Below are 16,550 nucleotides of genomic sequence, written 5' to 3'. Positions count from 1 at the left end.
CTGACCTCAGTAGCCTGTTTACAGCACTACTCTGGCTTCTACCAGCCTTGGTTGAAACCAGCAAGATAAGCCAAACTCACTCATAGTTTATTTACCTAATATGTAAAAATGGACCATTGTCTTTTCCTGACTGGGCTGGTCAGAGAAGGAAATATATATTCCTTTGTCTAATGTTTATTAACAGGCTTGTTTATCAACTCTCCGATTTGCCTGGCCTGAGCACATTTTAGTTATCCTTCAAAAATATGTCCATAACTCTTAATACCCACCACAGACATACATCACACAAGATTACTAATGATCAGTGAGTTGTTGATTTTCAAGCAGTACCTCACAAGGCATATTTTGCACAAAGATTATTACAGTAGTGTGTACAATGTGAATACAAGATACTTAGTGTCACCTCAACCCCCTTACAAAGCTGCAGGAGGGTTAGCCACTGGTTGACCCATTGGCAGCAGGTTAGAACCCACTGTTCTCCAACACCTCAATATGTTTAATTACATCTGAAATGACCATCCTAAATCTATAGATTAAGGGGCACCTTTCCCCCTCCTTAGCATCCATATTTCCCCCAGTGGTTGCTTCACACCCCCTGGGTCACCCAGTCCAGAGTTCTGTCATCCCTGAAGGTGTTTACTCAGCTCTCTTACCTCTGAGTCTGCCCTGCTCTCAGTGGAGTTCTGGCCCATAGTTATTTACCTAGCTGTGCCAGAGTTCCACTGCTCCTAGCAGATCATGGGCCACAACACCATCTTGCTGTGCCTCCGTTTCCCTCACCCAAAACAGTAAAAAGTTGTCACCCTTAGGGCATGAAACCAGGTCTTGTCCCCCTCAGAGTCTGCCCTGCGCCCAGCTGCGTTCTGATCCACCATCTCCTCTCTGCACTCAGCAGTTTCTGGGCCACTGCACTGTCTAGCCTTGCCTCAGTTTCTCTGATTTCAGTGGAGTTCTGGCCCACAGTATTCCTAGCTGTGTCAGAGTCTTTAGCACATCAGCAGATCTTGGGCCACAGCACCTTTTCAGCTGTACCACAGACATGTTCAGCACTGACTCTATTTCCCTGGTGAGGGTTTACTGCTTCAACCACTGAGTCTGGCTATTGTGGGTTTGTATCTGAGCCCTCAGGCTCAACCCGTTTACCTCAATACAGCACAATACAGCATTACAAACAACACATCAAGAAAAAACACTTCCCACAGTCAGAATCCTGGAATAACTTTTAGAGCCCATAATGTCGAAGGCTACAGGCAGAGTGATAGGGTCCATCATACCCACATCTGGTTCTCTGCTAGCCTCCTATCAGATACACCATTATGTCCTTCCTCCTGGGTCCCATGAGCATGACTTGTCCCTCCTCTTCTGTCTGAGCTGCCTGTTTGTCCTTGTCAGCAAGCTTCTGTTGCTCCAGCTCTGCTTCCTGACTCAGAGAACTGATTTCCAGATCTATCCATCTCTCGTCCACTAGCAGCCTTTTCCACTCCAATCTTCACAGCTCTGTATGTCTCGCTATTGATACTGCTTCTGTTGGATCATCTGGTGAACCATTTGCTTGGTCTCCTGCATGTCCTGTAGGAGAAAAAGGGACCTTCATCTGGCTCCTGGTTTGCAGCAAATATCCCATTCTGTCTCATGGTTTATGAGTGCAGCATGCCTACTCGCTCCATTTGCTTCTGAATCTGATCAGCTGCTGCAAGACCTCACTGTTTCTTGGTGAGCTCAGCATCTGTCTCTTTGCCCATCCTGCCTTTTCTGCTGCTTATTCATGTTTAGACCTTTCTTTGACTGCTCCCAGCCTTTTCACTTGAGAATCACTTAAAACTAATTCACTAGTGCTTAAAGTGTAAACCTCAGTAATATTAGTAAGCTGTGTGTAAATCCTGCATAACTGTGGCACTGTGATGGGGTTTGGGTAGCCTGCCTGCAATACCACAGAAAGAGAGTGCATACTTGTTGCTCACTATGGTTGTCCCAGGCAGAGAGCCACAGTAGCAAGGCATTGTGAGGCACTCACGGTCACGGGGTAAGAGGTGACACAACTCTTCTCTGGTCTGGATTGCACCCCAGAACGTGACAGCACCTCAGTGGCAAAATAGATGCAGTCACTGGTATGCTTATCTGTTTCACTGGCAGTGAATCATTCTCTCATACCAGGGTAATTAGTATGAACGATCAAGCAGCATGTTCTAGCAGGAACAAAATGTTTACCTATAGTATGGAGAGAGGAGGTATTCCCTTGTGGATAATATAATGGAGATATCACAGTGCACATTTTAATAAACCCTGGAAGCATTGGCAACTGCAGCTTTGGGACTGATCAGTGACAATTGATAGACAATTGAGTCTCTTTCCTTCAGCCAATAAAACCACTGGGGATGGAACTAATTAACAGATTTTACTTTTAAATTCTCAGAAAATAAATTCAAGAAGTGTTGGTGTGATGCAATCCCTGGGGTGCAGCCTGGCACTGTGAGACCATTGTGCCCCCTTATCTTTCTCCAGCCTGGGCTGCCTCTCACAATGCTTTGTTAGTGACAAGCAGCAAACCACTCCAAGCGCTGTTATAACTCAGCGCAACAGCATATGGAGGCCCCTACCTAGCTAGATTGCATGAATGCTCCCAGAGTGGTTCATGAATCACACAGGGAAAGGCACCAGCCAGATACCCCCCAGCACTGTACCTCAGGAATATACTGTTTTGCACTGCTCAAGATGAGCAGTGCAGATTTATTAATTGGTTCACCACTTCATCAATGGAAAGTGGATATACACCAGCCTTTGGAAACCTGAACAGATTACCAAACACGTCAGGCAAACTCTCTGGTAAAGATATAAACAGTTAAATTTATTGACTACAAAAGATAGATTTTAAGTGATTATAAGTGATAGGCAAAAAGTCAGAGTTAGTTACCAAAAGGAAATAAAATATAAGCATGCAGTCTAAACTCTCAACCCTATTAGACTAGGCAACATCTAGATTAAGAAGTGTTTCTCACCCCACTGGGTATTGCAGTACACAGATTTCACCCTGGAAACTTGGACTAGTCTCCTTTGTTGGAGTCTTAAGTCTTCTCAGTGTCCTTGTTGCTTGCAGCATAGGTGGGGGCAGGAGAAAGGCTCAGCCTGGGGCTCCTGTGTTCTATTTTATACTCTCAGTCCCATGTGCTTGGAGAACTCAAGTCCAGGCATGTCTGTTGGGCATTGCTGAGTCTCCAGGCAAGGTTGAGCAATTCCCCTGGTGTGGCCTCATGCAGGCAAGTAATTGAATTGTAGCTCCCTTACTGGACAATGATTGTTGATGGGTTGTTTGACACCCCACCCGGGTGTTGGTTACTTTCCTTGCTGTTGTCTCTGAGCTAATATCTGGCCGAATGCCCCAACTTACAAAATGTTTTAGTGACAACCATATAATATAATTCTCATAACTCCATATGCATTAATGATATACATAAAAGTAATTTTTCTATCCATATATCAGATCATAACCTTTCCCCAGATATCTCACACGGCCTGCTCTGTATGCAAGATCACAATTATATATAAATGAGGAATATGGGGGTTACAGGGTGCTCCCCCAAGGTACAGAATGTCACAGTTGAGTCCTCTCATCCTTTATTATGGAGTCATGATGAACTCCTGTATATTAATTAAAGGTACTTACAGTACATTTCCGCAGAAGAACTCATTGCTTTGTGAAGGTGGGTGGGTACAGTGGGCGACCTCAAATGTGGTGTTTAGCGCCTTTAACTTTATTTATATTTATAATATTCCATGTACTTAGAATGAAGGATTATTACAAATATTGTGGTATCTGCTTAAATGGCTACAATAAGTAAATGCAAGTTTTTGAGTGTGTTCACAAGTATTATCTCAAGTTAATGATAAGGAAACTGAAGCACAGAGATGCTAATGAACTTGCCTAATATCACAACAGAAATTATTGTCAGAGTGCTGTACAAATCTGGGTTTCCTGACTCCCATTTCCATAGTCACTGGGGTCACTGCCTCTGATACACTTTTTAAAAAGTATGTCATATTATGTAGACCCTTTCATGCCTGTGGTTGACAACAACCTTTTCTGGGCTGAGACTTGAGGGTATGTCTCTGCTGCAGTCAAAGTAGTGATTCCAGCACGGGTTGGCATATCTGCATTAGCATTAAGCTACCTAGCAAGGCTAAAAATAACAGTGAAGATTAGGTGGCACAGGTTTCAGCCTGGGCTGTACAAACATGCCAGGAATCTTGGGTATATACTCCCATTGCTAGCATGCACACGCTTTCCCCCCAGCACTCTCTTTCACTGGAGGCATTCCTCCTTGTGTGTACATTTGTCTTTCTGTCCTTTCTCCACATAGGAAAGGATTATTGGCAGAGGGTTATTTTCCTGCCGCATGGGGAGGGCAGATGACACTGAGCTTGTGCTCTAGGTTGAGTGACTTAGCTTACTCTACTTGATCTACTCTCAGATCAGGCACAGTAATAGAGTCCCAATCAACTGCTCACTCTGGTCTATGCTGTAGCTTCTGCTTGAGGTAGAGGATGAAGAGTGAGGAAACTGCAGACTGCAAATGTGGGAAGTGAAGTTGCACAGTGGCATCTTGGGACACTATGGGATGGGAAAGAGGAGGTATCTGAGAGAGGCAGTAGGATTTGAGGAGAGAATGCACCAGGGGAAGGGTTGGTTTATATTAGATACCAGGTAAGATTGATTATTTGTTCTTTGCTTAACATGTCTTCCTCCCGCCTCTTCTGTCACTCCTTCATTTTCTTATTTTGTTGCTTCTCCTCCCCTCATTTACTCTCTGGTGATGTCCCTTCGAGCACATTCCTTGGTCACTGCTCTCCCCTCTGCGGTTGAGCTCATACACTCTCATAACTTCTTATTGATGACACCCTCCTCTGCCAGGGCTGGCTCTAACTTTTTTTTGCCACCCCAACCAAAAAAAAAAAAAAAAAAAAAAAAGGTGCCGCCCCGCCGTAACAAACCCCCCCTGAGTGCTGCCCCGCCGAAACAAAAACAACTCCTCCGAGCACCACCCCGCCCCGCCAAACCAAAAAAATAAAATAAAACCCCAAGTGCCGCCCCGCCGAAAGAAACCCCCCTCCCCGAGCAGCGCCCCACTGAAACAAACAAAATAACCACCACAGCGCTGCCCCATCACCCCAAGATTGGCCACCCCTTACAAGGTGCCGCCCCAAGCACGTGCTTGGTCGGCTGGTGCCTGGAGCCGGCCCTGTCCTCTGCTGCTCCCCTTGGAGCCTCAGGCAGAAGCTTCCATTTGCTCCCATTTCTGTTACTGGGTATTCAGCCACTAACTCAAACCCAACATATTAAAAATGAAATTTCTTGTCCTACTCCTCCCGTAAAAAACCTTCTCCATTCCTTTCCTTTATTATTATTATCCTTCCCACCATCTTTCTGGTCATCCAGGCTCACAACCTTTGTTATATTCAACTCTTCTCACTTCCTTTTCCATTTAGGCTGTTACTAAATCCTGCTGTTACTAATTCTTTTCTCATACTGTGAAAATCTGTCCCTTCACCTCCAGCCCCATTCTCAAAACCTTGGTCCATGCTTTGATTATCTCTTGCCTTGGCTACTGTACCTTCTCCTTTCTAGCCTCCCAAAATCTCACCATGTGTCTCCTCAAATCCTTTTGACAGGATGCAGTCAAAAGCACTTTTTACCCTCCTCTGCAACTATTTCATTTTCCCTCCTTTAGTCCCTTCACTGGTTTCCCATCCTTAATATTAAATTCAGACTTCTTATTCAGGGCTGCACAGTACTGCTTCTACTGAAATTTTATATTTTGTTGTTACCTTCTTGTTACTTACACAAATATTCTGCCATTCAGCTCTCTTTAATGCTGTTTTTGTCTTCTCCTTTCCATAAACAGCTATGCACCTTTTCTTATGCAGCCCCCTATGCCTGGAACATCCTCATGCTTCTCCCTTCAGATCCTTCCCTCATTAGCTTTCTGTTGCTGACTGCTATTCTGGCCATCATTCTACTTTGCCTAAACTTAAATATATTAAATCTGCATATTTTAAAAGGTGTATATATAGGAAGTAACAGACTGCATATATAACAAGTAGCATATCTCCTGATCAGGCCCTTTGTTGTTCCTCATCCTCCAGTACCTCATTTTGTGTGTGGTATAGGTCTTGACTTTTTTTTAAACCTTCTATAAAATAAGGGCAATACACATCTGTAGCACTGTAGAAATAATATACACAAGGAATTGTGCAAAGAAGAAAAATACAAGAGAAAATTAAGTCCAGAAACTAATTATAGAGAGATTCTGTAACCTATTACTGACTCTTTCATACATTCCTCCTTTGTCTTGTAGTAGTTCTTAATCTGGATTTTTCAAATGAATGAACATTTTGCAAACATATCTTTTACTCTAATTTACTATGTTTCTGTGGCCTATAGAAGACAGAGTGATTCTTGAAACCTGCATGACATTTTTTCTACTCAATCCCATAATAGTCACCTACAGGTTTTTTTCCTATTTAGTAAAAGAGTTGACACTTTCATTTTTCATAAATTATTTCTTTACATGTTCATTTTAACCAAGTATTATTTTCTATTAATTGTCCTCATGTAACATCACAACATAATCTCACACAATGGGTGAGAGATTTCGTGTTGTGCTTCTAAGAGGTGAAGCATAGAATTTGCAGTCCAGGGCCGAGGGGGATAAAATGACTTTAAGACGTCTTTGCACCTTCTTGATTCTGGGTCGCTAGCCTGCTTAGATAGTGTATGTAAGTTATAGAAGCCTCCCTGGACTGTCCTGTCTCTGATAACAGTGTGTGCTGTGGTTCTGCCCTACCACAGCCCTCCCGCCCCCATGCCAGAACTTGTGAGAAGGTCCTTGGAAGACAGCTTTACAGCTGTCTTCTGCAGAATCTGTACCAGAGGAATTCTCTCTGAGGGTACGTCCAGACTATCCGCCGATATATCAATCCCTGAACACGCTCCCCGTCGACTCCGGAACTCCACCGGAGCGAGCGGCAGTAGTGGAGTCGACAGGGGAGCCGCGGACTTTGATCCCGCGCCGTGAGGACGGGAGGTAAGTCGGAATAAGATATTTCGATTTCAGCTACGGTATTTCCATAGCTGAAGTTGCGTATCTTACATCGACACCCCCCCAGTGTAGACCAGGCCTCAGATAGTTCGAAAGGAAGAAGATTCCATTTTGGTCCTTTTACCTGGCATAAAAGATGTGGAGTAGGGATGAGAATCACGCACAATGTGATAATTTTTTTTAACTTTCACTTACTAAAGATGCACATTTTCGTTTGTGTTTTAACCTCTCCCATCCCCACCAGTCAGGGCTTTTATTCATGAGTTATGGAGAGGGAAATGATCTTGTGATTAACTAGTTCCTAGTTTTGCTGTACACGTCCTATGTGACTTGGGACAAATCACTGAATGTCTCTGTGCCTCAGTTCCTCATCTGTTAAATGAGGGCACAACTTCCTTACCCTCATGGGTTTTATAAGAAAAAATCCATTCAGGTTTGAAGTGCTTATATGTTCATGTGATTGGACAGAGAGGGATTTGCTGCTCATCCTTGAATGCTAATCAGCTTTAGGTAAAACTGTGTTTGTTTCACTTCAGGGATTGCTTTAGGTACCAAAGGTGCTTCTGGGCTATTTCCTTCTGAAGCAGCAGAATGGCTTTGCTATCGTGCTTTCATTATCAAACTGACAAACCACAAAGTTGTCTACAAGTGCCTTCTTAGGTTCCTAAAAATATGTAAGTACAGAGTCGCACTGAAAGTGAAACTTTTTAAATATAGATAACGTATTCAAATCTGCTTATGCACATGCAGACAAAAATGGTATAATTTTTCACCATTGCCTGCAGCCCTGCTCTTGTTAAAGAAGTGTCATTTCTATTATGTGACACTTATTAAAGGTTTATGTAAACTAATTGTTTAACTTGTATTAGCCAAATATGGGTATAGAAATTCTCTGCCTATTAAATGAGTTGTGATTTAAATGCTCTAATTATTACCCCAAAAATACATAACTGGCGCTTAAAATATCCTCCAAGAACATAAACTCTTGGCAAAAGATTGACATTGGGAACCACTAGTTTTAACAGAAAATCATCATTATGCCATTTATATTGTATATACTCAGCATGATTGCTATTGTCAAGGTTCTAGAGCTCTTCCATTCAGTTTTATTTTACTTATTTTTCTTTTTTTTTGCCTTTGTTTTAAACTTTGTAATGTTCTAAACACAAGCATGTACAGAGGTGCACAAGATCTGTTCAGGTATAAAACCCAGGACTCTAATATAACAGGATCAAGGCACATCCATTTCCCACAATCTTTCAGAAGAAACATGGCAAATTAGATGCTTCTGTAACCTACACTACCACGTTGTGGCTCTGTCACACTGTAGCAGCTAGACCACTGCAAGAAAGATAGGATATAAAGCAAATCTTAATTTAAACAACTGCTTAACTGATTACACCTACCACCTTTCTTAGGGTTCTTTGAATTTTGATTGCTTAACTAAAGAAAAGGACTACAGAGTTAAATATAGTTTTGTAGAATTTTATTAAATATCCTTAATGAAAGCAACTAATAGTATAGGATATGTGATACAGCAGGGCCAGAGGGCACCAGGAGAGTGATAGAAGGGAAAGACATAAGCCCCAGGATGATCAGAGCCTTATTTCTTGTGGACTGAGGAGAGGTTACTACAAGTTAATTAGAGCACCCGGAGCCAATTAAGGCCCTGCCAGAGTCCTAATAAAAACCTTTGATTCCATCAGACAAGAAGGGGGGAAGGATAGCTGACTGTAGTTTGAAGGAATACTGTTGTTAACCAGAGGATCACAGTACCAGAAAAGGCAGAGAAGAGGGACTCCCCAGGCACAGAGGACTGAGGGAAACCCTACCCAAGGAGGGAGAGGGAAGGAAGCCCGCAAAGCTGAAGGGGCTGGGACCCTGAGTAGGGGATAGGCCCGAGTCCCTTCCCGCTCTCCTTCTCTCTCCCACCAGGGCACTAGTGGAGCCCTCGATGCCCAGGAATAGGGGCAAGAGGTGGCGCCCTGACCCATCACATGAAAGGAAAGCACAGGACCCACCATGATAGTGCCAGCCATTTGCCACATGTGGTGTGAGGAGTGGGATTCCGTACTGTGAATTTAATCCTGGGTGAGCTAAAACCATCCCTTCCCCAAGATGGTCAGCGTGGTCAAGGCACTAGTGCAAGCCACAGCAGCCCAACAGGAGGCTACCCTGGTCCAAGCAGCTGCCCAACAGGACACGGTATGGCTGCAGCAGGAGACCAATCGCCTGCTGATGAGCCAGGACTGCACTGTGCTGCATGAAGTGGAGAACCAGGTGAAGGCCCTTATGGAGCTGAGCCATGAGTGCGATGGGACACGGACTGTATGGGCCAACAATTGCCTGCAGAAAATGATGCGGGAGGAAGATGTGGAGGCATACCTCTTGGCCTTCGGAGGGCAGCCCTGTGGGAGGGCTGGCCCTGAGATCAGTGGTCAGGAGATGAGGCACAATGGACCAGGAAGCCAGTCCCAACCCTGAGGCCCCAGACAATCGAGAACTCCAGGAGAACTGTAACTGGAAGGAGGGGCGCCGAGGAATGGCCTGAAACCATGAAGGGACCTGAGGACTTGCGGGGGAGGGGGAGTGGGCTGAATAGCCCAAGGCAGAGGATGACAACCAGAGTAAGGTATCGGTGTTATCAGTGTGGGAGAATTGGGGCACATAGCAGCCCAGTACCCCCACAGGGACGAGCCCATGCAGTGCAATCTGGGGGATCACAGGGAGCAATGTAGCCTGATGGGCCTAGTGGGGGTTGCAGTGACCCCACATGGGTACACCTGTGGTTGTAAAATTGAATGGCATTGAGACCACAGATTTGGTGGATTCTGGGAGTGCTGTCACTCTGGTCTCAGAGAAGTTAGTGGGGCAAGACCAACTGACCTGGGCCAAAAACACAGGAGTAACATGTGTCCATGGCACTGTAAATTTCTACATCACGATTCCAGTGCGGATTGAGATCCAGGAGAATACTACCAAGGTGACCGCAGGGGTGGTCCCCAGACTCCTCTACCTGGTCTTAATCGAGAGGGACTTCCAGGGTTTGAGAACCTCACACCCCACCCCCACCCACCCGCTCCCATAGAGCTAGGGGAGGGTAGCAATCCCTGGGCTGAGATCAAGGCACCCATGGATAACCATGCCCTAATTTTTGCCAGACTTGCCCCAGAATTATTTTCACCATCCGGAAGCCCTGGAAATCTAGGCAGGAAAGGAGGGCAAATAAAAGGTTAGGAACCAGGATTTTGGCAGGGAACCAGAAAGCCAGCCTGGTTAGTAGACAAAGTCGTCCAGGAGGCCAGGAGACAACTCGGACCAGTGAGGATCCGGAGGCAGTCCCCAGCACCAGTAAGAGCAACTCACGGGGCAGAGTTGAAACCCATCCCATAAAATTAGGCCAGATTGGTCCCGCACATGAGAATTTCGGGAATGACCAAGCCTATGATCCGCTATATGCAAACGTGAGGGAGCAGATAGTGGAGGTAAACAGCATGCCCATAGAGGGGAAATCCAAAGGCCCAGAGCCATACTATGTGGTCAAATGCAATCTGTTGCACTGTTGTAGCCCAGATACGGGGGAGGGGGAGGGGGGGAGATAGAGCAGCTCTTAGTACCACAGAAGCACACAAGGGCAGTGTTAGAGCTATCTCAGAGCCATTTATTTGAGGGATACCCTAAGAGTAGATAAGACCCTGGATAGAGTCCTAAGGAGGTTTTACAGGTGGAAGTCCAGTGCTATTGTGCCTCCTGCCCAGAATGCCAGTTGCACAGCTCTCAACCTCATTTTCAGGCCTCGTTCGTGCCCTTGCCTGTTATTGAAGTCCCTCTCAAAAGGATAACCATGGACCTAGTGGGCCTGATAGAAAGATTGGCCCGGGGCCACTGAAGCAAACTTTTCATCCTTGACTATGCCACATGGTGCCCAGAAGCCATTCCCCTAAGAAGCCCCAAGGCCAAGAAAATAGCAAAAGAACTGCTCCAGGTTTTCGCTAGAGTGGGCATCCCTAAGGAGATCCTGACCTACAAAGGGATTCCCTTCATGTCAAAATTAATGAGGGACTTATGTACCTTACTCTGCATCCAGGCCTTACATACCTCAGTCTATCATCCTCAAACAGATGGCCTGGTCAAGCGATTTAATCATACCCTCAAAAGCATGATCCGGAAGGTGGTGGCTCGGGATGAAAATGACTGGGATATCCTTCTACTGTACCTGATGTTTGCGATATGGGAGGTCTCCCAGGCATCTATTGGATTCTCCACCTTCAAGCTACTATACAGAGGCCACCCACGCAGCATATTAGATATCACCAAGGAGAATTGGGAAGAACAGCCCAACCCAGGGAAGAATGTCATTGAGCACGTGGCACAGATGAGAGAGCCAGTAGCCCAAGTGACCGCCATAGTAGGAGCGCATTTAGAGAAAGCACAAGAGGCCCAGCGGACCTATTACAGGTACCGGGTGAAAGCATGAAGATTTCAGCCAGGAGAACAGGTGCTGGTGCTGGTATGGCCATATGAGATAGTGGAAGTCATTGGGGAGGTGGACTATAAGGTAAAGCAACCAAGACTGCCGAAGGCCCGAGCAGGTCTACCATGCTAACTTATTGAAACCCTGGCATGATCGGGAGACATGCCTGGTCACCCAGGGAGCTCCACCCCAGGCATATGGCCCACAAGCGCAGATGAGGATATCCCCCGAAATAACCCTGGAACAATGACCAGAGATCATTGATATGATCCAGCAGAACCAAGATGTGTTTTCGGTGCAGCCAGGCCGTATGACAACTGTCCAACACCATATCGTCACATGCTCTGGAGCAAGGGTAACAATAAAATCATACCAAGTTCCGGAGGCCAAAAGGGAAGAAATTAGGATGGAAGTGAGGAGGTTTTGTAACGACTTCCGGAAATTGAACGAAATATCCCAGTTCGATGCCTACCCAATACCATGCATCGATAAGCTAGTTGATCAGTTAGGCAAGGCCTGATATTTGACCACCCTGGACTTCACCAAAGGCTATTGACAAATCCCCCTGGTTGAGGACACCAAGGAGAAGACCACCTTCTCTACACCCGACAGCCTCTTCCAATATATTGTCCTCACATTTAGGGCCCCTGCACAACATTCCAACAACTAATGGACAAATTATTACGACCCCACTCCTGACTGAGAGATGCACCTAGGAAAAGTAGAAGCGGTACTAGATGCCCTTAGACAGGCCAGCCTCAGCGCCAACCCTCCCAATTGCACGAGAGGGCTAGCCGAGGTATGTAGTAGAAAAGGGCTTGGTGAAACCCCAATGGAACAAAGTAGAGGCAATACAGGATTGGCCCCCGACCGGTCCACAAAAAGCAAGTCAGAGCATTCCTAGGGATAGTGAGGGACCCACCATAACAGTGTCGGCCATTTGCCACAGATATAAGAAGACAAAAATAGCACTGGAATATGATTTGGTATAAACTAGAAAATTAGTTGATATAACCATTCAGGTTTTAGAATCAAATAACACAACCAGAACAGAAAATAACACTTATAGTCAATCACTATCTTGAGAGGGTGACATTGTTTAGATTTTTGATTGAATCTTTCAGAATAGATCTTCACTTGTGCTAATTGGTTATCTGTTATGAGGTTGCTAACACAATAGAGGGGGAAAACAATCATAAACTAAAGTATAAGACATGGTCAATTACTTACAGGCCAATTCAATGTTTCCCTCCTAATGGATCTATAATAGTGTACCTTTTTGACCTACTTCCCCACAAATTACAGCAGCCCCAAGGTCTGTCTATTACTCTTATCAAACAAAAACTCGTACATTTATGACAAACTGTATAGCTTAAGTACAGTTCAAGAGGCTTGTACACTTGGTCTGTTTTATGTCTGTATACTCCTAGTACTTGAAAGGCTATATGAAACCATTCACTATGGTAGATACATGTACAGTGTCATGCATTCTTAGTTAACAACAGTAACTTGTTCAGTTTCAAAGCTACTTTACAACAATCTTGATTGGAGCCTGTTACAAAACAAGGACACACGCTGCAACTCTGTGACAATCTTTAAAGTGTATACACAAGTATGTACACTTTTTTACTTATTGGGTACCCAGTTTCAGGAAGTGGTCAATTGATTGATTTGGTTTGTCACCCAAGAGAGAGTTTGTGTATTACTGTGACACTTTCTTTGGGTGTGCAGAATCATAGGTCACCATCTTACCTCCCCACCCCCTCGCCTCAGCTAGAGAGAGACTTGCTGGTGCTTAACTGTGTCAGTTCTCTGAGACTCACGGTCAGTTAGCTGCCCAAACAAACTCCTCGGAACTTTGCCAGCCCTTACTTGCAGATTAATACTGGATGTTTCTCAGTCCCCAAACTCTCCAGAAGTGTCCCCCTGTAGTGTGCAGCCCCTTTATAACAACATAGCACTGTATGGTGAAAACAAATATAAGTTTATTAACAAAGAATGGAGATTCATAGATCCAAGTTTGTTGAGTAAGAATAATGGAAACAGAAGTGGTTACAAATGAAACAAAAGTATAACAGGCTTTCTAGAGACTTAAACTCAACAGGCTACCATCCTTTGTTTACAAAATCTTGTCAAACCAGCTTGTATAAGACAAATTAAGCCATAGGTGTTGGTACAATCATCTTCAGACATACCTTGGACATACCTTGGTTTGCTCCAGTAAGCAACTTAACTCCATAAGTCACTTTGCATGGGCCCCTCTGCAGTTTATCCCTTGGCCAACTTTGTAGTTATGCTTGCTCAAGTGGCAGTTCCTCTATCAACATTTGTATAAATTCATACAATTTATACGAAGTCTCTTCATATTTTTTGATGCTCTTTAAACTTGTTTTAACTTGTTTTAACATTCCTTTATACAATGCAAAGTTACTTCAAGACTTCCTCCAGCAGGCCAGAATAACTATATAATTTTTTCATTTCTGTTGTTTTAACAACAATGATGGGACTATGCTATGTATTTTTTTAAACTGGCTAACAAGTTTTCTCCTATTTTTAGGCTTTTTCTGAGAAAGATAAATCTGTTTTGTTTGATTTGGTGTTTTGTCTGTGTGCCCTTCTTAACATTCTAGTTAAACATAAAGTTACTACCTCACTTAGGGGTATGTTAATTATTGGAATCTATCTAGTAACTAGGTGGGAGCACTCCACCTCACAGATGGATCTGATGTGGGTCAGAGGAGCAATTGGAGAGGAGGTACCATGACAAGAGAGCGAGGCAATTTGGAAGCTCCTTCACCATAGCCTCAAGTGTTCAGGCTCAGTCCCTGGGTCTCACAAGCAGCTGTGATGTCCCTCAAGAGGGAGAGTATATGGGTTGCAGCCTTAAACCCAATCCCAGAGTGTTCTTAGGACCCAGTAGGCAAGGCCTTTCTAGTGTAGCCTCGCTAGGTATATCGGGGAAAGAAGTCCGGTAGGAGGTACTAGTGTCCCACCCCTTCCCTCAGGTGGGGAATCACACCCAGCCTGTCCCTCTGGGTAACGCTCAGGACAGTGAAAGATGGGCTGCTTCTCATCCCACTGAGATAATGTAGAGTGGGATAAGGTCCCATTTTACAATACTCCTGCCCTAACCCCAGGCATTATGAATCAAATAGTTACATTTCTGATTATTTCATTCCGTGCTCAAGTGTCCTTATAAACACACTATTTGATTTCAGTTCCTATTATTTACTTTCTCTTTCAGCACAGGTGATAGCATAAGCATACATAACTACAAATATTAGCCTTACTTCTTCACTTGGTCACTAAACTAAACTAAATCAATATGAATGCAACCCCTTTTCCAACCTAACAGGATTGCCGATAAGGTAAACTCTGACAATAAAGTATACAGTATTTTGCCCAAAGCTATATATGTAGTTGACTTCCATTTTATACATATAACTTCATTTAATCACAGTATCAGGTTCCATTAAGTTCCCTATTATCCGACACATCATATAATATCTTAATGTTTGATATCAATTTTTTAAATTCATTTATTCACAGACAGGGAAAAAAGGAAATTTCTTCAGCTGTACCAACAGTGCATTCTTGTGAAAGGCAGCAAAAACATTGTTTCCTCAGACAGTCTGAAGAAACCTTGCTCTTAGATCTTGAGTATTTTCCCTTCATCTCTCTGTCCTGTCTTTTCTTAGCTACCTTGATGCCCAGGCAGTTCTCAAATAGTAATAACTCATAACTTTGGGGCCTTAGTTACTGCACCATATATAGAGGTGTATGACTCTGCTGCTGTTTCTGTGCTAAGACAGATGTTTCTTTATCTCAAGTGGCAGCATGTCATGCTTTTACATCCAAAGATCCTGGGTTCAGTCCCCATTTACCACCTGTACAACAGTCATGTTATTTTTGTGTGCTGTTTGTAATCACTGAAGCGCAATCTCATCCAAAAGCTAGGAATAGAAAAGGAATCCTGACACACAAGTATTTTTGAGAAATTTGGGCAACTCCGTCATAATGTATATGTTTTTTCTCCCTTTGTGGGTTGGTCCACACAGAGGATAGATATCATGCTTTCCCCCTCATTCCTATAACAGAAGTGGAAGATGTTTCACTGATTCTGAAAGTTTCTGATTGCCTAGTTGAGGGTGTGTGTGATGGATTCCCCAGGGTGCAACCGGAACTGGGGTACCTCTGAACTCTGTCTTACCAACCTGGGCCCCCCTCTCACACTGTGATGCTGTGACAAGCTGCAAACCTCTCCAGGTACTGCACTTACACGGACATTCACAGGCAGGGACACACCCAGCTGCGTTACACAAAAGCTTTCCTAGCCACTCATAAACCAACACTAGAGAGGCTCCAGCCAGTTCCCCAGAGCTCCCCAGCCTAGGACCCCAGACCTGTACCATCTTGCCCTGGTCAGAAACCTGACCAGTGTGTTTATTACCCAGTTCATCTTTCCCTCAATGTGGAGAGGACATGTACCAGCTCTTGTCCCTGAGCAGATTTCCCATGCACCTCAAGCAAAATCCACTGTTATAGGTCAACTATGAAACAGATGTATTAATGACAGAAAGATAGATTTTAATTGATTGTATGTAATAAATGTATAGATCAAAGTTGGTTACCTAGGAAATAAAAGTAAAATTGCAATCTAAGTAATATAAATTAGATAGGATTTAAATCAGGCAGTGTCTCACCTTGATAGATGGGAGAGTTCCTTAATACACAGGCTGAGATTCTCTTTTCCAGCCTGGGACCACCTCCCCAGTTCAAAGTTTTGTTCCTCCAAATGTGTTTCCAGGTGTTGAGTTGTGGGGAGAATGAGGCCAAGTGACGGTCACTTCTTCCTTTTATATTTTCTTCCCGCTTGCTGGAAAGATCCTTTGCTATGACATGAGTCAAACAGTCTCCATTGTCTACATGCTACCTCTGAGAGGTTTCCATTGTATACTGTTCCTGGGGTAGTCCTTTGTAAT

General features: G+C 44.2%; 1 protein-coding gene across 1 annotated transcript in view; it reads left to right on the top strand.

The window, feature by feature from the left end:
• TERT (telomerase reverse transcriptase) overlaps window positions 1-16,550 on the top strand; it is a 121,010-nt gene that overhangs the window by 91,490 nt on the left and 12,970 nt on the right. Inside the window, exon 15 of the mRNA XM_045003381.1 lies at window positions 7,631-7,768. Within this exon, the coding sequence (XP_044859316.1) occupies window positions 7,631-7,768 (138 nt within the window). The remainder of the gene's footprint in view (window positions 1-7,630; window positions 7,769-16,550) is intronic.

Source organism: Mauremys mutica, chromosome 2, assembly GCF_020497125.1.
Source record: "Mauremys mutica isolate MM-2020 ecotype Southern chromosome 2, ASM2049712v1, whole genome shotgun sequence".
Taxonomy (NCBI): domain Eukaryota; kingdom Metazoa; phylum Chordata; order Testudines; family Geoemydidae; genus Mauremys; species Mauremys mutica.
This window is presented reverse-complemented; position numbering and strand designations above follow the sequence as displayed.